This window comes from Peromyscus leucopus, chromosome 3 (genome assembly GCF_004664715.2).
Source record: "Peromyscus leucopus breed LL Stock chromosome 3, UCI_PerLeu_2.1, whole genome shotgun sequence".
Lineage (NCBI taxonomy): Eukaryota > Metazoa > Chordata > Mammalia > Rodentia > Cricetidae > Peromyscus > Peromyscus leucopus.
The window spans coordinates 54767175-54794355 of NC_051065.1; the positions used below are offsets into that span (position 1 = coordinate 54767175).

The window sequence follows — 27181 nt, forward strand, 5'->3', positions numbered from 1 at the left end:
TCACTTACATCAGCTGAAAATTAAAAGGCAATGTAAAAGGGTAATATAATCAATGTGACTAGTCTAATATTCACAAACATCTACAAGGTCAGAGAGCATCACTGAGAAAAAAAATTACAAAAATAATTTAACTGAAATTCAATAAGGCTTCACGCAATACTCATTACACACTTGTGCATCTTTCCAAACTCCTCATGTCCACATCATTTCCAAGCACGTGAATTGCAATAGCGGATACTCAGTATATAGGTATTAGATATTTTAAAGCTAGAAATATATTACTTTCATCTCCAATTCTCTTATCCTCAACTTTATATTGTTCTAAAGATCCTAACAACTAAAGATGAATCAAATGTAGTTTCTAGAATCTTACTGCCTGATAGGCTAATGTAACACACTACAGAATGAGGATGACTTTTACCTTGTTATTCATCCTACAATCCTGCTGGCTCCAAGTATTTATTATTTTCCACACCACTTTGTTTATACAGACCTAAGTGGATACAGAGACAGCTGAGGGCAAACATGGAAGGAGGGTCTCACCGGACTGGATGGATGAAAGGATTAAGGAAAAAATAGCTAAGACCTTCTCAAGCTCTAGACTTCCATATTCACATTAACTCTCCATCTCTGGTTACATGGCTTAGAGCCTGTTATATGTATACCTGTATTACTAACAGCACATAAAAAAAATTAGCAGATAAAGGCCTGGGCATGATGGCACACACCTGAAATAACCACAAGATGAAGACTACCCAGGGATATACAGAAAGACACTACCCACAAAAACTGAACAAAAATTAACAAGCAAACAAGGTAAATACTCTATTCATGAAGCTAAATACTGTTTGTTTAATGACTTCACAAATAAATATAGAAAAAAATCTAGATCATCAACCCCTGGCTGCTTTCTTTCTTTAATATTTATAAGATAAAATCAGCAATTTGTATCATGGCTTACCACACACATGACAAAACTGCAGAAGACAAGGCCCTTTAATTCACTGTTGAATATGCCATATCGTATCATTTAGCACTACTGCTTGTACATGTTAATTAGGGCACGATATAATGGCATTGTTTACTATAGGAACTCCTGACAGATGTCATTCATTATATTATGCACAATATACAAATTGTGTAAAGTTATTATACAATAAATGATTTAAATCTATGTAATTTGAATTACATGTTGTATTTAAACAATATTAGCTCTGTGTAAGAAAAGAACTGTTTGCCGGTATTGAGCAGAATTCAATATAAAGAGGAGCCTTTGTAACAACAATTAAAAAAAAAAAAAAAAGAGGACATGCATTTGAAAGAGAGAAAGGAGGGTGCACAGGAGAGTTTGGAGGGGAGAAGGGAAAGGGAAAATGATGTAATTATATTATCTCAAAAAAATAAAAGGAGTAAAAAAATCAAGGAGCATTTGAAAAGTTGTCAAGCCTAATTGGAGCACTAAAGTATCAAACAAATTACCTGTCTACAATGCTACACCACAGATGGGACCTGGCAATCGTGACAATAGTCTTAAAAACAGTAAGAAATCGCCACTAAAAAATAATTTGTGTGCCTCAAAAAGCACACTGTAACTCATATTCCTGAGATAACCAATTTTTTCATTACATAATTACACATAAAATATAATTCATGAAATTGAAAGGAAATAGTCTGGCTCAAAACAGACAGTAACATTGCTGAAGACAAGAAAGGTGAACAGTGAACGGAGCCAGGGTGTGGAGCCAGTGATCTCCTGATGGAAAGGCGGACAAGACAGCTAGGATTGGCCCATCTGTGTTAGCTAGCAGACCCTTACTGGGCTCCACTGGCCTGAGAAATCCATTCACTGTGGGTGCCACAAGCCCAGGAGCAAAGCAAGCTCCTACTTCAGCTAGAAGGCTAGTAGATCTCCCCCAATTCTCATCCTCCATTCTTCTCTGAGGAAATTCTTGGTCAAATATATATCTTAGTATTACTCCTTTCGCCAGTGAAAAATGACTCCTTACATATTTTGTTCTAATTAATGCACCCACTGGTACAGAGGAGAACAGTAACTGAAGCACTGGTTGCCTCTGGAGTACAGAATCTTGATTAGGGTCTTTCAAATGTTAACTAACTACCCCTGGAGTGTAGATTCCTGATTAAGGTACTTCAAAAATGTTAGCTAAGAACCCCTAAGGTGCAGATTAAATTACCTTAAAGAAACCTACAGACAATAAAACACCCCACTCCAGAAAAGAGGCTGCCAAAAAGGAGACTATCTGAGGTAGACAGAACAAGGATATCAATTCACAGAAAAGGACTCCACCCTGCTGACCTGAAAGCATTGTGTGTGTACACAGATACACTAAGGACTAGTGTTGGTCAAGAGGGAAATATAGTAAACTTGTTTAAAGCAATGATAAAAAGTATTTTAAGCCGGGCGGTGGTGACGCACGCCTTTAATCCCAGCACTCGGGAGGCAGAGTTCTAGGCCAGCCTGGACTACCAAGTGAGTCCCAGGAAAGGCGCAAAGCTACACAGAGAAACCCTGTCTCGGAAAAAAAAAAAAAAAAGTATTTTAAAACAAAATTAATGATCTACTGAATCCTTTTATCATGGAACACAGCTTAATACCCATTAACTTACTTAGAGCAAGGACCTTTGAAGATCCAGAAGGAACAATCACAGAGGCTGCTAAAATAAAACTGGCATACAGGATAAAGAGAGGGATAAGAACAGATGAATAAAATAACTGAGAGTTCACACTGATAATCAATAAAATGTACTGGATTTTAATCCATTGTCGATACTCTTTAAGTCCAATTATTTAGGTAAACAACAGGATATAGGGAAAAAGAGTAAGAGCTTAAAGTCACATAATTTTAGTTTTGATTATCTCTATACTTTCCAGGTGTGAGATCATGCTCAATTATTTAATCTTCCATGATCTCTGCTGTGGATATCACTATATGTAAATAAACCCTGATTGGCCAATAGCCAATAGGAAGTATAGGTGGGACTAACAGAGAAAGGAATGGAGAAAGGAGGAAGGAGAAGGGAGACTGCCTGGAGCCGCCCCCAGGACAAGGAAGATGTAAAGTACCAGTAAGCCACGAGCCATGTAGCAAAGTAAAGATTAACAGAAAGGGGCTAAATATAAGAGTGAGAGCTAGACAACGATAGGCCTGAGCTAATGGCTAAGCAGTTTAAATAATGTAAGAGTCTGTCTTTATTTTATAAGTGGGCTCTAGGACTGGCGGGATTGGCAGTGGGAGCTGGAGAGAAATTCTCCAGCAACAGATCTTTACCCTTTCATCTGTAGATATTTTATTATCAATCTTACAGAGTTGTGCTTAAATAAAATAGTATGATATCAAAACTCAACAACAAGAAAAATATTGAAAGGGTATACATTGCAAACTTCAGCTTTGTGAACTGCCAGATCAGTAATGTGACTGTTAGGTCCCCCCCATCCCTTGGTATTTTCTTCAATAACTATATAGGGGAATAAGAATAAAAAAAAACACACAAAATTCATCAATAGGTACATAGATAGATGATAGATAAGATGATAGATATATGGATGGATAGATGATAGATGGATGATAGATGGATGATAGACAGGTAGATAGCTTGAAAGGAGAAAAGCTGCTCCAAATTCAAAACAACTGTAAGTTAAAAAAATATTCCTAGAAAGCACATCTCGTGCTCAGCCCTGCCTTTGCACTGCAACAGTCAGTGTGTGCGTCTCTGTGCGCATGCGTGACACTGGGGAAACTAATCTCCTATGGCAGTGTGGAAGTCAGGGGCAACTTTGTAGAGTCCATTATCTCCTTCAGTGGGCTCCAAGTACTAAACCCATTCGGGTGCCAGGCTTTCAACACAGGTGTAACGCTTTACCTGAGCCGTCTCACAGACCTTGCCACAGGTTTTGTAGCTGTCAAAACTAAATGGTAAATAACTATAATGAAAAGAATTCATAATGTTAAGGATGATACAATATCACTGCAAAGTCATCATCATAAAAGCCAACATCTATTTGTGGTTACAAATACAAAAATCTTATCCAAGTGGATTGGCGCATTGACAACAAGGAAAGGGATTTAAAGACAAGCACAACCCAAAAGAGCAGATTTTAAAGTATAGCTTATAAAAGAGGGCAGTAAGACTAAGATAAAGAAGAAGAGAGAAATGCCTTCTGGCTAATGGACAGTTAAAAAATAATTTTAAAAATTCAATGGACTCATATCAGAGAGCCAAAATTCAGACAATATACATCCTTTCCCCACCACAAAAAAAAATTTTTTTAAATCCATAAATATATCTGGACTTTGTTATACTAACAGAAGAGGGAGCCAATGAACTGAAAAGTCTTTAAAGTACTCCTGTGCCACAAAAACAAAAAAAAAAAAAATTGAACAATTCATACTGGCATACCATAAAACAGTCAAAAAAACCCAACACCAATACACACAATAAAAGAAAAAAAACAGAAAACAAGAAGGCAACACACTAGATGTAAACAATATATTCAAATAAAAAATTTGAAGAAATGTTAAGCTACCTTTTGCCAGAAATTAAAAATCTAAACATAGACATAAATAAAATGTAGGAAGATATAAAAAGTAACCAAACTCAGGGAAAAGGTAAAATAAAAAGACAGTTATCTCATACATGTTTTAAAAGTATAAAATGTCCATGAGAAAATTTAAGATATTTCAGATAAAATGATTCAGAAAAAGGTGGGGAAAAATAAGATTTAAAAGACCAAAGAGAAAGTAGTTTAACAGGAAACAAGGCACAGAAGAAAAAAAAAAAACATTAGCATGAAAAATACAAAATAAACACTAAAACAGACTCATTATATGAAATTACAAACCAAGATTTTTACCACAAATTTTCTTTTCTTTTCTTTTCTTTCTTTCTTTTTTTTTTTTTTTTTTTAACGTACAAAGGTCTATTGAGTATCTGGGAAAATGTATCCCAAATAATCGACTCTAAAATGTACCTAGGTGAAACTAATAAATGTCTCAAATTAAAAAGAAAATCTAGCAGATTACATCAGCATGGTCCTGTGGTCCTAGGGAATCAGAAGGCTGAACAGGAGGTGACTTGAGGCCAGCTGCTCAAACCACTATTTTCCATCTATTAGATTAAAAAACGGGAAAGCACGGCAGATGTCATGTTAGAAAAGCTGTTGGGAAACAAGTCCCCCCCACACACACACTGGTGATGGGAAAGCAGCCTAGCACTATTCTGCTAAAGGATGATTCCACACACCTCCTAAACTAGAGGTGGACACTCACCCTTACCTGGCACCACACACAAAAAGTTACTCTAAATAGATCAGAGCCCTAAGCATAAGATCTAACACAATACAACTCATCGATGAAAACAGAACCAAAGGCTCAGGAACCTACTTAACAAGGCTTCCCTACAGATGACACTAAAAGCACAGGCCAAAAAAAGGAAAGACAAATGTGACTTCATCAAAGTTTGAATCAGGGTCTACAATGGACACAACCAACATAATAAAACAAACACGAGAAAGTACTTGGAATTCATATATCTGAAGAAGAGTTAATTTCTAAAATAAAAAACACCTACAATTTGCCAATAAGAGAACAACTGCCCCAATTACAAAGTAGGCAAAGGACATGAGTAAACAATTTTCAAAGATGACAAAAAAATAGGTGATACACACATAAAAAGATGTTCAATATCACTAATCACTAGGGAAATGCAAATTAAAACTACAATCAAATATAACCTCAGACCAATTAAGATGTCTACTATCAAAAACCAAGAAAGAAAATGACAAGTGTAAAGAAACAGAACCCATATGCACTGTTGATAAGAACATTAAAAAAAAAAAAGTGTAACTGCAGTGAAAACACTGTGACTATTCCTCAAAAAACTTAAAAATAGAATCACCATATGATCCAGGAAGTCTACTTCTGGACACCAACTCAAAAGATCTAAAAGGAGATGATAAAATATTTACAGCACAACACTAATACAGTAGCCATGAGGTAGAAGCAACCCAAGAGTCCATAAACAGGTGAGTGGACAAACAACACACAGTATCTGAGCAATGGAACGGGAGGAAGAACATTCCGACACACATTACAACATGGGCTTACCTTAAAAAATCATGCTGAGCAAACTAGCTAGTCACAGAGGACAAGCACTGTGATTCCACTGGTATGCAGTGTACCCAGTAGTCACTCACAGTTGATAGCAAGCTCATGCTCCATGCCAGGAGTTCAGGAGGGGTGGAAAGGAAGGGCTGTTGCTCAAAAGGTACAGACTTTCAGTTCTGAAAGATGAACAAGCTCTAGACAAAAGCTGCACAGCAGAGTAAATACACAGAAATCATTGAACTTAGAGATGGTGAAGATGGTAAATTTCTAGTCAGAAATCTACAGAACTTTCTTCAAAATAGAACACAGTATGAGTAACAAAAATATTAGTAACAAATACAAAATAAATTCTTGTATCTTATCTGATCATAGTGGAAAAAGCTAGAAGGTAATAACAGGAAAAACTAAACACATAGAAATAAATTAATACATTCTTGAATAATCATGAGTCACAAAAATCAGAGAGGAAAATTTTAAAATCCTAGAATCAACTGAAAACAAAACCACAACTTTTCAAATCCTCTGAGATACATTAAAGGCAGTTCTAAAAGAACAGTTTATGTGATTTTACATTAAAAAAAATTGAGAAATAACAAAACAAAAACAAACAAAAACCTCAAAACAAAAGAATAAACCAAGCCTGAAATAGGTAGACAGAAAAAAATAAAGAATAGGGCAAAAATTAATGAAACGGAGACTAAAGAAGCAGCACTAAGAAGCACTGAACACAGAGTTAGTTACGAGAAGGTAAATAACAAGCCCTCAACAAAATAACCTAAAGAAAGGCAGAAAAATCTCAAAGAAGTATAATTAGGAGCAAAACAGGGGGCACTACCACAGATATCAATGAAATCCAGAAAATGATTATGGAATTCTTTGAAATACTAAATTAAAAAAAAAAAAAAAAAACAGGAGGTCTAGAAGAAATGAATAAATTTCTAGATATATATGACCTGCAAAAGAAAAAAAAACCAACAGGCTGATAACTAACAATGAGACTAAAGTAGTAATAGTATCAAAAAAACCCTCAGAATTCACTGCTCAAGGATGTGAAAGAACACGAATGTTCTTCAAAGTATCCCATTACAAAAATAGAGGGAAGGAATACTCCTGAACTCACCCTACAGTGTCAGTAACCCCGACAACAATACCAGATAAAGACAAAAGAAAAACAATTTCTTTGACAAACACAGGTGCAAAATTTCTCAAGAAAATTCTTAAAATCAAAGATCAAGAACATTCAGAATTATATATTGTGACCAAATTGGTTTTATCCAAAGGATGAAAAGATGGTTTTAACATATGCAAACCAATAAGTATAATACAGCACATAAAGAGGTCTAAGGACAGAAATCAGATGATGTTCTCAAAACATGCAATAAAAGTCTTTGGCAAAGTTCAACACCCCCACATGATAAAAGCCATAAAGAAACTAGGAATAAGCTGGGCGGTGGTGGCGCACACCTTTTATCTCAGCACTTGGGAGGCAGAAACAGGTGGATCTCTGTGAGTTCAAGGCCAGCCTGGTATATAGAGTGTGTTCCAGGACAGCCTCCAAAGCTACAGAGAAACCCTGTCTCGAAACCACACACACACACCCCAAAAAAAGAAACTACAAATAGAAAGAACATACCTCATCACAGTAAAAGCAGGACATAGCAAACCTATAAGTTAATAGTATACTGAATGGGGAAAAAAATAAAAGCATGTCCCCTAAAATCAAGAGTAAGACAAGGGTGTCCACATGTTCCACACATACTCAAATCAGTGCTTGATTTCCTAGGCTAAAGAGAGAGATGAGGGATAGAGACAGGAAAGGAAGAAGCTAAAGTATTCCTATTTACAGAGCACACTATCCTACACTTACAGGACCCTAATATTCCACAAGAAATCCTCGTATCTGATACTTTCAGCAAAGTAGTAGGATATAAAGTCAACAAACAAAATTCAGTACATCATATACACCAATAATGTACATACTAAAAAGGAATCAGAAAAGTTTACAATATTCAATAAAAGCAGAAGAAAAATGTGAATAAGTATATCCAAGGAGGTAAAAGATTTCTACAATGAAGAAAACTTTAAGAAACTGATGAATAGCCTATAAATGGGAAGACATCCCAAGTTAAAGGATTAGTAAAATGTATAGTGTAAAAATGATTGCAGTAACGAAAGCAATCTATAGATTCAATACAATCTCCATCAAAAAGATCCCCAGACAACCAAAGCATCTAAGGGGGAAGGGAGATGCTGGAGATACCACAATACTTGACTTCAATTTACACTACAAAGCAACAGTAACCAAAACAGGGTGACAGTAGCACAAAAACACACATATGAACAGAACAGAGGGCCCAGAAATAAACCCATGTATCTACAGTCACCTGATTTATAAAAAAGACACCAGTTTAAATTAGTCATCGACAAACAGCAAAAATGTGGTCCATACATACCATGAAGTTGTGTTCTGCCCTAAATAAGACCAAGACAATGTTCTTTGAAAAGGAAATGGATGGAAGAGGGGATAATCATATCAGACTTAAAGAAAGGCAAACTCAGGAAGACAAATACCACAAGAGTTCTCTTCTACATATATTTTAAAATATGTGTATAAGACATGAAAGTGGAGGGAACTGTTTGCCAGGAAGGAGAGCAGTGGGTAAGGGGCAAAGAATGGAAAAAAGGTAGTGGAGAGTTAGCCATGTTCAAATATAGGAAATGACTATATGAAAATATTAAAATGAAACCCATCATTTTAAATAATTGATATTCTGTAGTTTACAAAACAGGAAACAGGGATGAGGAAGTACTAACCTAGTGGGACTCACACATTAATGGTATACTGATCTCTAAGATATGAATCATGTAATCTCTTCTTATAATATTTGTAGTAAATATATTTAAATAAATAAAATCTGGTCTTGATTGTTTTTATATTTATTAATATATGGCCAGTAACTTACTATTCTGTCTGGCTCCCCTTATATTTTTCTTCGGTTGTACATATGATTTATCATAGACGTCAACACAGGCATTTAATGAAAACAAATACAAAAGGAACTGGAGATAATCCTAAACAAAATTAGCCAGACACAGAAAAACAATGGAATACTTGATTGAAATGCCAATGGAGTCCCTAACCAAAGTGTCAGGTCCCAAAGAAACTGTGGGCAAATGTCTAACTGTGGTGACTAATAGTCACTAATAGGATACCAACGAACATGATGGCCTCTAGGGACATTGAGTAAACTAGTGGCTCCTCTCAGCTCTTCTCACCCTGTCCTCCACCTTAAACCTCTCTAGCCCAGGGGCTTCACTCCCCTTCCACCAGCTTCTCTTTCTATAGAACCCTGCCTGCCATTTAGGCCATGCGCTCTTAGTTCTTCTCTTGACTCCTTTAGGTCCCCTCTTGGGCTTCTTGCCTCTCCCTCTCCTCTCCTCTTCCTCTCTCACTCTCTTTAACTCTCTCTCTCCTTTCATGGCATGGCTCAGTCTGCTAGTCATGTTTATTCCCTTCTATCTACAATAAAAACTTGCTCCTCAACCACACCTAGGAGAGGCCATTTCCTCACTTCATTCACTAAGGTCAGAAGTAATTCGAGAAGAGTCCTACCATTTTGGTAAACCAGAACATCACTTGTTTCTACATGTGAGTTCTATTAAAAAAAATTTTTCAAAAAAAAAAAAAATTTCATGTCCTCTTATGTTGGAACATACAATTCCCACTCTATGTTGAGAGAATTATTTAAATGTCAAATCTCTTGACTCCTCAAATAAATATTAAGTCTTACATAAGATTATATGAAATAAGATGCACATCAAGAAAAATGCAGTAATGTGAAAAAATTTAATCTGTGTTCTTTTTTAAGTTTTATTACTTGATCTATGTTGTATCAAAAATGAAAGTAGTAAAAAGTCCACTTTTGCTACAGTCATGATCATAGTAGCCCACGAGGACATGAATAAAATGGATCAAGAAGCCACAAATGAAATGCCTGGGAGTGCTTGCTCAGTCACAAACTTTTCAAAGGCTCTTGGCCAAATGGAAGGATATACTGAGAGTTCAAATGCCTAAACCAACATTTTTACTATAACTACTGGCTTTTCTCCCAATCTTTCTAGTTCTTTAGATGAATTACTACATCTAAATGACACAGTAGTTTTCCCATACATTACAAAATACTGTAATGACGTGACAGAGACTACACAAGAACAGAACCAGCATAAGGCCAAGTGAAGCTATGGAATGTGGATGTAACTGAACCAAGCATTAGATCTCAATGGAATCACTTCCTAAACAGGAAAATGATTTTTGAAATAATAGAGGATTAACTAATATTTTTCTATATATTACTAGCATGAGATTTCCTTAAGAAAAACGCATGCTCATATTTTCCCCCTTTATTCTACTAGCTTGTTTTATTGATTAACATATAAATAATCTTTTAGGTATAAACTTTTCTTTCTGGTTCTACATAATCTTCCCTGTTCTTTATTATGCCATTTGTAATCTGATTCATATGTAGTAGGAAAGAAACGCAAATTCCAATTACTTGTCTTTTAATGTTACTTGCTTCTGCCAACCTGTGCCTCAATTTTGCAATTTATAAATGAGTACTTTAGTTAGTCAAATAACACATACACACATGTAATTCCAAATAACTTTTCTTAAATATGCCTAAGTATAATGAATAAAAAGATGACATTCATAGTGGTAATAACAAAAAACTGCCCTAAAATGACTTCCTAGCACTGTTGCATCCATTGAACAACAAAATGAAGTTTGGAAAGCATCACTTACAAACTATGATAGAAAACTTCTCAGAGAAAAGTCACACTTACACCTCTAAATAAGGCATCTGCAAAATGACTCATCCAGAAGCAATCAGAATTCTCATTTAATTAATAATAACCTGAACATTCTCAGGAATCACCTCCAACCTTAATTTATGGCACCCCAATGGGAAATCCGTTCTGCCTGGGGATTCCCTACTGGAACTTCCTCTATAAAAGTGTCAATTCTAATGGATTACACGCTCAATCCTACTGTTTCACAAGATGAGAGGGGAGTTTTAAGAGCCTATGTCAAATTCCCTGCTGAAAATGTCTATTACTTTCTCAGCTGACTTGTGGAGTACTCCACAAATAGACACTAAAGACTTGCTGTTCTGAACCAAAAATTAGACAAAATTTCTGCACTTTATTATGGTATATTTCACCAGCCCCAAGCTTTTATATGTTCTTAGTAACATTTTATGTACTCTCTCCATAATGTATATCTTCTTCGCTTGTACAATCTCTTAATAATGTGATTCAGATTAATCGAGTCCTAAGGACTAGAATGGCAATGACTTAAAAAGATTTCACCATAGAATTCCAAAAATGTCAAATTTTTCACACATTGGTTTTTAAAGATAACTTAAGACAGAAAACAGCTCTGTAGAATATGGTAAGCAGAATGATGGATCCCCAAAACATTCATGCCTAAGCCGCAAGGCCTATGAGTAGGTCACCTTACATGGCAAAGGAGACTCTCAGATATTATTAAAGTTAAAGACTTTGAGATATCGAGATTAGCCTGAAGTACCCAGGTGAGCTCAGTCCTCTCACAGAAGTCCTTTAAAGGGTAGGAAAAAGGCAGAAATGTGGGTCTGAGAAATACAAGAGGGAAAACTGTCACCTAGCACCATTGATGCTTTTGAGAAAGGAGAAAGGTGACCACCTCTAGAACCTCATAAAGACAAGGAAAAAGAATCCCCAGAACCTGCAATAAGAAACATGGTCCTGTAAATGCTTTGATTTGGGCCCAATGAGACATGTGTTATGTTTTGTTTTGTTTTGTTTTTCCTAAGAGTACTATGTAGCCTGGGCTGGCCACTAACTTTCCATGTACCAAGGCTGACCTTGAACTCCTTATCCTCCTGCTTCTACCTCCTGAGTGCTAGGATTTACCATGATAACCAGCTTCATGTTAGGATGTGTGTGTGTGTGTGTGTGTGTGTGTGTGTGTGTGTGTGTGTGTGTGTGTGTGTACATGCACTCATGCTTGTGCACATGGAGGGCAGAGGTCAAGATTAGGTGTCTTCTTCTATGGCTTGCCACCTTTTTTTTTTTTTTTTTTTTCTTTCTTTAAGGCAGAGTCTCTCACTAAACCTGGAGCTTGCTATTTTTGGCTAGACTTGCTAGCCAGTGAGCCCCTGGCATCTAACTGTCTCCACACCCCTTCTTCCCACTCTGGGGATACATGCTACTGTGTCCAGCTTTTTATTCTTTCTTTGCTTTCTCTGTGTGTACCCTGGCTGTACCAGAACTCCCTCTGTAGACCAGGCTGCTCTCAAACTCAGAGCTCTACCTGCCTGCCTCCAGAGGGCTGGGATTAAAGGTGTGCACCAGCACCGCTGGCTCCAGGACCCAGCTTTTAGATGGTGTTCAGGGTCCAAACTCAGACCTTATACAGTAAGCACTTGACCTGCTGAGCTTGTGTTATATTTCCAACCTACAAAACTTTAAGATAATTAATAAATTTGTTTTGGGTAAGCCATGTTTATGTACAGAAAACAAACACACAATGCACAGCTTGTTTATCTACAACAACAGCAAACTGATTTTAAAAACTCAGTTCCAGCATGGAAATCCAGATGCTTCTTAATCAGCTGGGAAAATTAAAACCAATTACTAACCTTGCTGTGCCTCAGTTTTCCTGTATATAAATGAAGCTACTAATAATACCCATCTCAGTCATTCAAGTAAAGCACTTCAAACATTGCTTCCCACCTAGTAGGCAATAAATACTCCGTAGCTTAGGCTATTACTAATATGAATCAATATTATAACTTTACCTTCTTTTTCATTCCCACCCAGGAAAGTCATAAGGGCAACAGTATCCAAAACAGTCCAGGAAATAAATCCTTTTAAAGAGAAAGACTTTTACATATCTCCAAATGTGGTTTCCACAATGGTCCTGGCTCCACTTAAGCCAGCATGAGGTTCTTCCAGAGTTTTCTAATAACAACAAAAGTCACTGTGGGAACATGAATTCCACTACATGACATTGTTAATTCCAGAAGCTGACAGAATAAAATGCCCATCAGAAAGTAAAATTGGTCTTATTAAAAATAACACATGTAACAAGCTGTAATTGGCACTTTTGGCTTATTTGAAATGTATATAGCACTTTCATTTTACAAAGCTGACCTATAATTTCTTTATAAACAATTATAATTTTTATTTCAACTGGACAATGACTCAGCAACATTGACATAAATTAATATAACTAGGCTGTAGCTGGAGTTTTCTCCAGTCCTTCCCCAGGCCCGCAGCCACTCAGACCCAAATACACACACAGAAGCTTATGTTAATTAAAACTGTACGTCCTAATGGCTCAGGCTTCTTGCTAGCTAGAACTTACATCTTAAATTAACCCATTTCTATAACTCTATACCTTGCCACTTGGCTCGTGGCTTACTGGTATCTTTACATCTTGCCTCCTCTGTGTCTGGCTGGCAACTCCTGACTCAGCCTTCCTGTTCCCAGAATTCTCCTCTCCCTTTGTCCTGCCTATACTTCCTGCCTGGCTACTGGCCAATCAGCACTTAATTTATTAACCAATCAGAGCAACACATTCACAGCACACAGAGCGACACCCACAGCACCAGACTTAGTAGGATGTTTTACTTAAAAATTATAAAGATATAATAATAACAATTTCCAAAAAAGGCAAATAAAATACAAACCAAAACTAAAGGTCTGTATGTTATTTTATAGTTCTGGACTCTACAGAAGTATCTCTACCCTTATAGAAGTATCAAAAGCTCAAAGAAAAGAAACACTGTATCAGAATGACAGGAAAAGCTTTCTGAACTATGTGAAGGGGACTGAGTACAAACCTCTGCACAGTGTAACAAAAACAACTAGTGTTAGAAATTTAAGAAAAATTGGAAACTAAATAAATCAACAAAAGAAAAAACATAAAATAATTTTTATAGTTTCCTATAGCAAAAGTAACAAACATCAAGATCACAAACCTAAATGACTCTAACTTAAATGAGATTGTTTTCAGTGAAGCATGTCCTAGTAACTAACTTTCAGTTAGTTACGTAAAATGACTAGTTGAATCCCAATTCTTCTTTAGCCTTCTTTTAAATTATTTCAAAGTGCTATACAGCTACAGTTCTAATAAGAATGTTTCAATTTTTTCACTAGGACTAGAGGCAAAGTCCTTTAATCCCAGCTAACTGGGAGGAAGGGGGAACAATGCAGCAAGAGATTCAGAAAGGCAATCAGCCTGGGCTGCAGTGAGTTCAAGGCCTGTCAATCCAACTTAGCAAGCCCCTGTCTCAGAAATAAAAAGTAAAAAGAGAGTTGGAATGATATCAGTGGAGTACTTCTCTGGCACGGGGCAGGCCCTAGGCTTAATCCTCAATAACAATGAACTAATATTTATCCAAAGGAGACAATAAGCATCACTCTCTTGTAAAGACTTTGAGGACTTTGGCTACTACATGAGGGTACCTGCAGAGTCTACAGAAAGCATCAACTCCTCTTCTACCCAACCCAAAGGTTCACTGAAGGCACAGAAAACCTCCCTGTGCAGTGAACCCAAGGCTGTACTCTGCAAAGAGTCAAGTTTGAGCCACTCAGGAAGAATCCACTAAAACTTTATATTCAGAAGCAAGTAAGTCTTCCCACAGTCAACTTTAAAAATACAATGAAATGACACTCCTTCATCTTATTCAAACAATACCAGGTTGCTCAAAAAAAAAAATAAATAAAGTACTTGTGGGTATTTCCTCAAGATGTGCTAAGTATATGCACAGAGGCACAGGTGCATTTGGAAAGAGTGAAGCCAGTGGAAGATACAGGAGCCATGTTACATGCAGCAGTCCTATAGTCAAAAGCTCTTGAAGACTAGCAATGCAATGTAACATATCAAACAATGGAGTAAAGGCCCATAAGAAGGCAGTCAGGAGCCACCTCAAGGAACAAAGGGCAAATAAACATTGAGCCCCTAACTTGATACTCATTAAAAGCATACATTCAGCATTTTTATCACAAAACAACAGATTGGACTACAAGATCAGAAGGCTTACACAAGTACACATAAGCTGCCCCTTACATAGTAGCCAAGTAAAACTAGTAGGATTCAAATGGACACAAATGGCAATGGTGGGAGAGGCTATCATCAAAGCGACTAAACCCCCCAATTGCTAACAGCTCTAGCATGCGAGTTAGAGGTTACTCTGCAGAAATGTGAAGGCTATAATAACTGACTATAGCATACCATCTGACATCTCCATCTCCTTGCCCTTTTGCTGCCTTAATCATTGAGCCACACTCTGCTCAGATCTGTATGTAAACATGTGGAATATTTGATGCCGTCTTGCCCAAGACTACACTATATATTATGGCCAATGAGCTGTTGGGAAGTATTATTTTAAGGTGTGTTACTTTTATTTATGTTGCATTTGTTTAACTCTGTGAAGCTGTGTTACTTTGCCTGTCTAAAATGCCTGATGGTCTAATAAATAGCCAAACAGCCAATGTTGAGGCAGGAGAAAAGACAGGTGGGGCTGGCAAGGAGAGAGAATTAATAGAAGGAGAAATCTGGAAGGAGAGATCTAAGAGCATGAGAGAAGGAAGAGGATCCAGGGGCCAGCCACCCAGCCATCCAGCCACCCAGCTATAGAGTAAGCCACGGAGTAAGAAGAAAAGAAAAGGTATACAGGAATAAAGAAAGATAAAAGCCCAAAAGCAAAACCTGGACAGGATAATTTAGGTGAAGAAAAGCTTACTAGAAACAAACCAAGCTAAGGCTGGATATTTATAATTAAGAATAAGCTGAGAAGAGGAGAGAGATGGCTCAGCAGTTAAGAGCATTGACTAATGTTCCAGAGGACCCGGTTCAATTCCCAGGCTGTCCAATGTCTGATCACTCCAGGATGATGATAATAATAATAATGATGATGATGAAGAAGAAGAAGGAGGAGGAGGAGAAGGAGAAGGAGAAGGAGAAGAAGCAGCTGGTAGCTGGGTGGCAGGCCCCAAAAAAGAGTAAAAACAAACAACAACAATAAGCCCTTGAAGTTAGTGTGTGTTAACCTTGACTTTATATTATCTAAGCACATGTGCTATGAGGCAATTCATGCACTTAACATCCTTCAACCTTACCATAAAGCCTGATGTCTGTGCAAAATGGTACTATCACCAGGCACAATAGCACATACCTAAACAGTTGCACTTGGAAAGCTAAGACAGAAGGATTCAAAGTTTGAGTCCAGCTTGGACTATACAGAAAAATCCTGCCCCAAAAAAAAAAAAAAAAAAAAAAAAAAAAAGACACAGCAGTGGCGGCAGCACTCAGGAGGCAGAGGCAGGTAAATCTCTGGGAGTTCAAGGCCAGCATGGTCTACAAAGTGAGTTCCAGGACAGGCTCCAAAAGCTACATAGAGAAACCCTGTCTTGGAAAAAAAAAATACACAACAAAAATGAAAAGGAAATGTCAGTAAGAGAAGGAGAGCTGAGCAGTGGATTAAATAAATTTCTGCCAGTCTACAAACCTCAAGGCCAGAATGTTGGTGTACCAGAAAGGAAACATCTTTGAAACTGTACTCATGGACAATTACAAAGAGACAATTACCAACTGTAAAGGAAGCTTATCTGTCTTGTTCATAATATATGGCTGCATCTCATTTCTATTTTTCTGCCTTCTGATATCAACAAAAGCAATAGAGATTATAACCAAAAAGAAAAGTACAGATTTTACCAAAGAGCATTCAAATGCAAGTTTAGAAAACTGAACAGTACCACTGAAAAAAAATGAAGTCACAGCTGGAATTTGCAGGCAAGCCAGTTAACTGCCAGTTATTACCCTCTAAACCACAACAGGTCCAGACAATGGTTTTATATCTATTTCCCGTGACAGTCCCAAAGGGCACATCACAGGCTACCTAGTCTTTGCCTAGGCTTTCTAGTATACTAAGATTGTAGCACATGATAAAAATAACTTACCACTTGAGCTGCCAGCAGCAGAATATTGAGTGGCATCGAGGAATTTGCGTGGAGTAGGGATGTTTGTAACATCCATAAGAGGACCAGGAGAGGCATCTTTGCCATGAGAGCTGTGGGGAAAGCAAGCAGCAGTTACCATTTTCTCCAAAACTAACTGAAGTCCCATTAGTGCCCAACTCTCTACACTGCAACTTCAAACACCTCATACAACCATTGCCAATGCAGCAGTTGCCACAACTGGAGGTTTGAAGATGTCCTCTAAGAGTCTCAAGTATTTGACACAAATAGTAAGATGACTATCTTACAATAAAATGATACCAAGCACCTATCCTGACCTCCTTTGTAGCTGTAGTGAAGACTACTTACGACTAAATAAAGTTCAAGTGACACCATGACATGGTAGGTAAGTAAACAAGACTTTAATAGTACTAAACTTTCATTTAAACTTGTGTTCTTCATGTTCAGTTTTTACTTACTTTTCAGGAGTTTACTCCTTTTTGTTTTCTTTAAAGTAGATTCATAAGTTTTGACAAGTCAAGAATCACTATAATAAAGGCTGACAAATAATTTCTAAAACAGACTTATTCAGCATTATTGTTTTTCAATAAAACCTAGTTGTTCATCATCTAAAGTCATTAAAATAAATAAATTGATTATAGATGACATAAAGATTATAAACAATGAGGGAAGGTTGCAGAGAGATGCTTCAGTGGTTAAGAGCACTGGCTGCTCTTCCAGAGGACTTGAGTTCAATTCCTAGCACCTACATGGCAGCTCACAACTTTCTGTCACCCCAGTTCAAAGGGATCCAACACTCTCACACAGACATGCATGCAAGCAAACATCAATGCACATAAAATAAATTAGTATAAAAAAAAAAAACGGTTATAAACAACAATTACTTTTTCAAGGTTGTCAAGGCAAGTGCAGCTTGGACCCTGGCCATAGGAAACAGAATCCTCTAGCCACATAACCTGAACTGCAGAAGTTTCTCTAAGTTCAACCCAAGGATACAACCTACAGTTCTCACTTTGTTCTAGCCCAAAATGTAGCAGCAGCAGCAGCAGCAGCAGCAGCAGCAGATCACTCACAAACTAATTCTTTAAAGGGAGAACAGACACAATAGAAGGGAAGGACCAAGCCCACTGGAAAGACTTCAGGAGGACAAATCCAACTGGGAACAACATCTAGACCACTGGTTCTTAACCTCTCTAATGCTTCGTCCCTTTAAAACAGTTCCTCATATTGTGGTGACCCCAACCAAAAAATTGCTTTTGTTGCTACTTCATAATGGCTTTTATGAATCATAATGTAAATATTTGATATGCAGGATTATCTGATATGTGACCCCTGTGAAAAAGTCATTTGATATACTCCCCTTCCCAGGGTTTGCAACACCCAGGTTGCGAATCACTAATCTAGATCCTCCTTCATTGTAATATTTCCGCACCCTCTTCCCATGACCCTTCTGGAACCAAAGCACTAGATTTCAATATTGGATGTATTCTCCCTTTTTCCTCCCTTTTTACAATATTAGAGATCATGCCTACTACTATATAAATATGTTGCCTCTGAGCTATATCCCTGCATTTTTTTTTTTTTTTTTTTTTTGGTTTTGGTTTTTCGAGACAGGGTTTCTCTGTGTAGCTTTGCGCCTTTCCTGGAACTCGCTTTGGAGACCAGGCTGGCCTCGAACTCACAGAGATCCGCCTGGCTCTGCCTCCCGAGTGCTGGGATTAAAGGCGTGCGCCACCACCGCCCGGCTATCCCTGCATTTTTAACTAAGAAAAAGACAATAATATTTCAGAAACCTTTGAAAAAAGCTTTGTTAAAGAGTAAAACTAGCAAAAAAAAAAAAAAAAAAAAAAGAACAAAATTATCACTTGTAGTAATATTACTTTTAGTCTATGATGACGATGTATGATGATCCATTATCCTAGAACTTCAGGATAATATGGCAATCTTTAACTGTTCCGTTTTTACTGACCAAGGTAAGAGGGGTCATTATCCAGATAATTTCTGTAATATGTTAGTGGTTGGCACTATGATAAGTGCTGATAATAAAAGTGTGACTACGATAAACCAAGCATCACTCACTCTAACAGACACCATCACTCCCGGCTAGTGTAAAACTCAATTAAGGTATATAGGTAATGGGAAGTGAACTGGCATAGTTATTTCCAATTAACTCTTCTCTATGGATAGAAAACATCAAGTTTCTAACTACCTAAATCATCCTAAGTAAATCCAGCAGACTATATGTCCAATGGTCTGTTGTTCATAGTTGTTTTCATTTTTTTAAACAAGGTCCTACTATGCCTTAGCCTCTAAAGCACAGTCATGTACCACCACTTCACTTTTTATTCTCAAGTTTTTACTCTTAACTAACTCGTCTACCTGTATTTTATTCCCAACTAGAAAATGAGGTTTGCATACCTCCTTAGTCCTCAGATATGCAGGCCATAGAAACAGGGTAATCACTGAGGAGTATAGTGCTACTGCGCAATTTTGAAAAAGTTAATTTCAACTTTAAATGACAGGAAAATTATATACATATATTATAAATATTTAAAGACCTGGAGGAGTTATTTATATAGCAGGATAAATAAAAATACCAATGAGCGGGAAAATAGAAGCTTATGTATAGCTAGAATACTGTCTGTCATTTCTAAAAATAAACAGTACACGTAGTGCCTGGGTGTGGATGCTGGTATGTACACGTGAGAGTCTAACAGCAGTGCCTGTTCATGAATGTTGATATGTATGCATTGACAGTGTAATGGCAGTGCCTGTGCATGAATGCTAGTATGTACACACTGAGAGTGTAACTGTGCATACCTCTATCAACACAGATGACATGGGATTCACTTTAGACCACAATCTACAATTATTTTCTCTGTATAAACCTACAAGTATATTTCTGACAAACACAGGGTAATAAATGGCTTGCTACCTTGAAAAACATAGCTGCCCAACTTTATAATCAAAGCCAGAAGAACAAAAATTTCAGAAAACCAATTTACTGAAAAATTACATTTAGATGTAGTGTATTCTGTGTATGTGTGTCTGTCTCTGTCTCTGTCTGTCTGTCTCTCTCTCTCACATACACACACACACACACACACACACACACACACACACACACACACACACCACTTCCCTTAGGCCTTAATTTTCTCCTCTGTGAACATTAATTAAAGGGCAAGTAACTCTGGGAATTATTTCTAGTTTTCTCTTGGACTTCATTTTTATTTGTTTGTTTTTTTTTTTGTTTTTGTTTTTGTTTTTGTTTTTGTTTTTTGAGTTCTAGCTGTCCTGTAATGACTATGTAGACTAGCCTGGTTTCGAACTCAGAGATCTTCCTTGTCTCTGCCTCCCAAGTGCTGAAATTAAAAACGTGTGCCACTATGCCCAGCTTCTCTTGGATTTTTTTTAAATAATTTATTTATTTTTATTTTATGTACATTGGTGTTTTGCCTACATGTATGTCTGTGTTAGGGTATCAGATCTTAGAGATACAGACAGTTGTTAGCTGCTATGTGGGTGCTGGGAATTGAACCCAAATCCTCTGGAAGAGCAGTCAGTGCTATTAACCTCTGAGACATCTCTCCAGTACTCCTCTTGGATTTCTATGGAAAGACTTGGTTTGAGAAATTCCAGCGAAAGTCTCCACACCTACTCATTTACTGGCTAGAGAAATGAATCTCAGCAGAGAAGGTGCTATTACAGCATATCACATTAAATGGACCTTAGTTTTCATTTCAAAAGAGAAAAAAGGCCTCCTCTCACCATGCATCAGAGACAAAATTGAAAAGGTATTAATTAATTTCCTCAAAGGTCTTTGAATCTCTGTAAGTTATTTTAGAAAACAAAATAAGTAAAAGACTGTTCTCTTGAAAATTCTAATTAGTGAGAATGCGCTGAATTGTTATATTTTGAAAGAAACGTGAAGTTATTTTTTAAAATACATATGATAACTTTTATTTTTAATCCATTCAGAATCACTCACAATACATTAACTGATGCACATTGATGTATATGGTGAGTGAAATGGGTTCGGTTACAGAATAAACAACATGGTGCAGAGTGGGAAAACCATGCAGCAACTTACGCCACCCCACATGCAAAACCTACTGCCACCATTACTTACTGCCACTATAGTTTTTCAAAAGACTTTCTGGCCACAATAAACCACCTAACTTGCTAGGATCTTCAATATGTGCTTGATTTTCAAATCCATGAAAACTGTTCATTTTTTTTTAAAAGAACAGTTAGAAATCCTCCAGCTTGTAAAACAATTGTTTTTAATTTCTGTTCCTTGGATTAGTAATTGCTAATCCTTGGATTAGTATATATAGGTTCAACTACTTACAAAACTTACAGGCCCAGCTCATTTGGTGGATTGTATTGCCAAAGACTGAAGGGAATGAGTAAAGCAACACACTATAAATCCAATAACTAATATATTCACTTCTATAACCAGAATGGCTGCTACAATGGCTGTCATAGAGCAAATCCTCACAAAAGTTGGTTAAATCAGACTGAGTTGCAAAATAGCCATTAAAGATAACATGCCCTGAGTAAGAAATCTTAACCAAATAATTAAACAGGAATCACTGCCATAGTAATTCCACATAGTTTTGAGATGTAGCTAAAAATACAGAAAAAATAGTGAATGGTTTACAAATCAAAAAATATTGAGGAAAAAAAGAGAGCTATGCCCTCAAATGACAGATCCAGGGTGAAGATATAGTAATATAAAATGGAATAAAGCTAAGCAAATTACATCTAAGAAAAGAGAAAATAAAAAGAAAATTGAAAGATAAAATCAAAATGGATATATAACAGGAAAAATAAAAAGGACAAAATAGAAAGCAAACAATACAAAGGAATCCAAAACATTCCTCACACACTTGCGCACAAAAGTAGATCGCAAACTCACGGGATCTGCAGTGTTTTCCTCTATCAATACAGCACATCTGAATATGTGCAAAGAAGTGAGGTTAAGCAAGTGGCGGTGTGCACTCCTTTAATCCCAGCACTCGGGAGGCAGAGCCAGGCAGATCTCCGTAAATTTGAGGCCAGCCTGGTCTACAGAGTGAGATCCAGGACTGCCAGAACTATACAGAGAAACCCTGTCTACAAAAACAAAAAACAGGCCAGGCGGCGCACGCCTTTAATCCCAGCACTCGGGAGGCAGAGGCAGGAGGATCTCTGTGAGTTCGAGGCCAGCCTGGTCTACAGAGTGAGTTCCAGGAAAGGCGCAAAGCTACACAGAGAAACCCTGTTTCGAAAAAACCAAAAAAAAAAAAAAAAAAAACCAGAAATGAAGTCAGAGCAAGTACTGACCTAGGATACACACAATGTGTCAAAGGATGAACTATCTTTTAAATAATTTTGCAAATGTGTCAAAGGAAGAACTATCTTTCAAATAATTTTGCAATGATCTCATATGATGATAAAGTCAAAAGTTCTATACAGAAATATGAAGAAAATAACCCACTAAAAGCTTCTTTACTCCCCATTTCTACCTTCCACAAAAATGAATGTTGCACATAACCCTTCTTGGAGCATTCTAGATAACTACAAATATTAATGCCTATATGGTAAAGATACATTTGCTCATATAAATAATGCTGTTTTCAATTTGATTTAAAGGTTCAATAGTACTTCTCAGAAATCTTACCAAGCATATAGAGACCTTTCTCATCCATTTTAAGCTGCTGTGTTACATGAAACAAATATGCAATTCACTCAACCATGCTTCGCGATGAGCATTAAAGGTATATGGAGTTTTATGGGGGGCAAGGAAGTTGGTTTTGGGGTTTCCCTTTTTGTGGGGTAGATATATGTCATTTCATTCTTGAGACAGGGACAGCATAGCCCTATTGCCTTCCCCTCCCGTGTGCTAGAATTTCAAGCATGTTCTACTGCACCAAGCTTAGTTTTGTGGGTTTTCATGTTGTTCTTACTTAACAATAATGTTGCAACGAATATCCCACTACATATATTTTCAGAAACTGGTAATATTTTAAGTAGGATCTGAACCTAAAAATGGAATACCATGGTTAAAGAAAGAATAAATTTTTTTCTTCCAAAAAGGCATGTTGGATATTCAACCAAAGAGAGAAAACTATTCATTTCTTCCACCCTTACCAAGATGGCATGCTGTAGATGTTTTTTGGCTAAATTATGTTTAAATGCCATATTTGATTCTCAAATGTGTATTTCTCTAATCATGTCTCTTATCTATGTAGATTTAAATCTATGAATTACATCATTTCCCTTCCATTACTCTGGAGTATTTTCACTCTATAGACAATAAACCTTAATAAATATTTTTTCAGTCTATGTTTTAACTTTGGCTCCACTTTACTGAAAATATATTTTCAGTTTTGAAACAGATAAATTATTTAGCATTATTATTTATGAACTGTGTGATTGCTTAGAAAAGCCTTCTCTACACATATGGTAAAACCTGATAGGCATTAACATAAATCTTTTTTTCTATCTGGCTAGGATTTTTTTATATGTAAAAGATAGGTATATAAATTTTCTTCAAATCAACAGCTACATTACCTCAACCCAGGTATTTTAAATATGTTTCCTGTTACATCCTGTACTGACCTGAATGAAAGCCAAAAGTAAATACTAAAGTTTAGGAACTCTGTCCCAGCAATGTTTCTACTTTCATTCTGTACTGTTCTGCTTCAAGCAGCATTACAATACACTTTAATGTCACAAGAAAGAAAGCCTTCCCCAGAACCTTTCTTCATTTGGTTTTGGTTTTGTGGTTTTGGACAACTATTACATATTTATTCTTTTGTGTGTGTGTGTGTGTGTGTGTGTGTGTGTGTGTGTGTGTGTGTGTGTGTTTTTGTTTTTTGAAACAGGGTTTCTCTGTGTAGTTTTGGTGCCTGTCCAGGCTTGCTTTGAACTCACAGAGATCCACTTGGCTCTGCCTCCCGAGTGCTGGATTAAAGGCGTGTGCCACTGCCTCCTGGCTATACTTACTGTTCTAAATAGACTTCAGATGTGAGTTACAAACACATCAACTGGGTTTAAATGGAGCAGACATCTGTGTGCTGAAAACATGGCAATCTTCCCATTTGTTCATTTCTTCCAATGAACTTTTACTATTTCTCTCTCCCTTCCTCCCTTCCTTTCTTCTTTTCTCCTTCTCTCCCCCTACCCAGGAAAATTTATTTCATTTTACTCTGTGTATGTGTAGACTATATACACCCATGTGTACACAAATGTGGAGACCAGAGGGTGATATTCCATGTCTTCCTCTACTGCTTCTCCACCTTCTATTTTTTGAAATAGGATCTCTCACTGAGCATAAATAAATATTACTGCTTTGGCTGACAGCCTATACAAAAATCTCAGTTCTTCATATGTGATATCAAAGTAGAGATGGGGATACTAGAATGGAAATGTGTTAAGTCGAAATAGAAGTAGGGGATATAGGAGATGCAAGAGTGGGAGGGAAAGTTAACCAAAATGAAGGATGTATGAAAAGTCATTTTATAAGCAATACCTATGATTTTATAAGCTAATTTTAAAATATAATTAAGAAAAAAAGGACTTCATGTGCATTCTAATCACAACTTTTGAACCTCTGATTATCCATTGGTATAGACCTACCATATAACAAAGCGGCACAAACAGTGTGGTAAACAACGAAATCTGGGCTAGCAAGAGGGCTCCGCAGGTAAAGGCACTTGCTGCCAAGCCTGAAGCACCGAGTTAAATCCCTGAGACCCACATGTGAAAACAGAGAATCCACTTTTTTGATCTGTCCGCTGACCTCATGGCATACACATACAATCATTCAATTTTTCTTGCTAATGTTTTGTTTGTTTTTAGTTTTTTGTTGGTTTGGGGGGAGTTGTTTTGGGTTTTTTTATTGTTGTTGTTTGCTTTATTAAGACAGAGTTTCTCTGTATGGCTCTGGATGTCCCAGAATTCATAGAGATCTGTTGTGGAATATTAGTTTAAGACGTGTTACATTCGTTTATGCTGTGGAAGATTTGTTTAATGATGCAAAGATGTGTTGCATTCTTTTATGGTGCATTTGTTTAACTCTGTAAAGCTGTGTTACTTTGTCCGTCAAAAACACCTGGTTGGTCTAATAAAGACCTGATTGCCCAATAGCTAGGCAGAAGAGAAAGGATAGGTGGGACTGCCAGGCAGAAAGAATAAATAGGAGAAATCTGGAGAAGAGGGAGAAGCAAGAAAAGGAGGAGAAGGCAGCTCCAAGGGCTAGCCACCCAGCCAGCTACAGAGTAAGAAGGAAAGAAAGATATGTAGAAGAAAGGAAAAAATCCAGAGGCAAAGGTAGTTGAAGAGAAAGGAGAAAATTTAAGTTAGAAAAGCTGGCTAGAAACAAGCCAAGCTAAAGCCAAGCATTCATAAGTAAGAATTAGTCTCCATGTATTTATTTGGGAGCTGGGTGGCAGGCCCACAAAGAGTTTTAAAAAAACAAAAAACAAAAAAACAAAACTAGCGACATCTACCTGCCTCCTGAGTGCTGGGATTAAAGGTGTGCACCACCATGCCCAATTCTCTTACATATTTTAAAACAAGACTTAAATTTTTTTATTTACTTTTTTGTTTTCTGACACTTCATGTTTTTATCCTGTTTATGGTCTCTGTTCATGCAGCACACTGTTTCACACAAGTTGTTGCATGCTTGCTGCATATAACCATAAAGCTCAGAAACGTTCATCAATAAGCAAATATTTTGGTGACTCTGAGCCAGGCTGGGTAGATCTTGGGTTGGTTCCTTGCATCTGTTACCTCATTCTCCAGGGACAAGTATAGTAAGACAATGGCAGAGGAAAGAGAACATACTCAGCACAAATATGTTTCAAGACCCTGACAGACTCATTTATCCTAATGATTCACAAACGCAAAGTACCAAACCAAGAGTAGCAAATGCATGCATCTGACTTAAAGGAGGGAAGGGGAAGTTGTTTTGAACATTCATTATTGGTCCAAAAACCAGAACCACCCCCCCGCCAAAAAAAAAAAGCCAACAACAAATTAAAGGAAAAGGAGTTTCTTGTTGCTGTGGTTTATAAAGATACAGTCCTTCGGTGTAGGGGGACACACAGGACAAGGTGGGGAAGCATGGTAGCAGATGGCACCACAATGGAAAAGCATGTGGCTAGGACTCTTCATATCTCAGATTAACATATGCTCATCTATCTTTCTCCATCTCCCTTTATATTCATATATCAATCTCAGGCCATAGGATGCCACCAGGATGAATCTTCCTAATACTTCACCCACTAAGAAAACACTATTACAGACATACTCAAAGGTATATCCCAATAATACTCCATTTATTAATCTAATCAAGTTGACAACATAATATCTAAATTATTTGGCTATTTCACACATCTATTGAGAAATCTCAACCTGAAATCTCCAAATTTTTCCTACTTTGTTTATTTAAATAAATACCCTTCCCCTGAGATAGCAAAGCAATGATCATTTTTTCACAGCCATTTACACAAGATGCTTAATGATTCTATTTTATTATTTATCCAGCACCAGACACTGGAAAGAAGCTCTCTTACTCACACTGACCCCAGTAAATACACTGCTAAAAAGTTAACTGACAGTTACCCTATTTACATCTAGCCTTTGCTATGGGATATCTTTCTGTATGCTGTGAATACATGTTGCTCTGATTGGCTGATAAATAAAGCTGCACTGGCCTATGGCAAGGCAGCTGAGAGGCAGCTGGGAAATCCAAGCAGATATACAGAGAGGAGAAAGGAGAGGAAGGGGAGATGCCAGCTGCCGCCTACAGAGCAGCAAGATGCCAGCAGACCAGTAAAGCCACGGCAACGTGGCAATCTATACATTAATAAAAATGGGTTAAGTTATAAGCTAGCAAGAAGCCTGACACAGGCCATGAATTGGTAATTAATATTAAGCCTCTGAACGTTTATTTTATAAGCAGCTGAGGGACCACAGGGCTAGGCAGGACCAGAGAAAACTTACGGCTACAAGCCTTGAACTAATTCTGGAGTACA

At 37.1% G+C, this 27181-nt stretch overlaps 1 protein-coding gene across 3 annotated transcripts in view; it reads right to left on the bottom strand.

Annotated features, from left to right (window-relative positions):
* The window catches only part of Exoc4 (exocyst complex component 4), a 754883-nt gene that overhangs the window by 669985 nt on the left and 57717 nt on the right, over positions 1-27181 (bottom strand). For all 3 annotated transcript variants that reach the window (XM_028866155.2, XM_037203667.1, XM_037203668.1), the window contains exon 5: positions 17133-17242. In XM_028866155.2, the coding sequence (XP_028721988.1) occupies positions 17133-17242 (110 nt within the window). The remainder of the gene's footprint in view (positions 1-17132; positions 17243-27181) is intronic.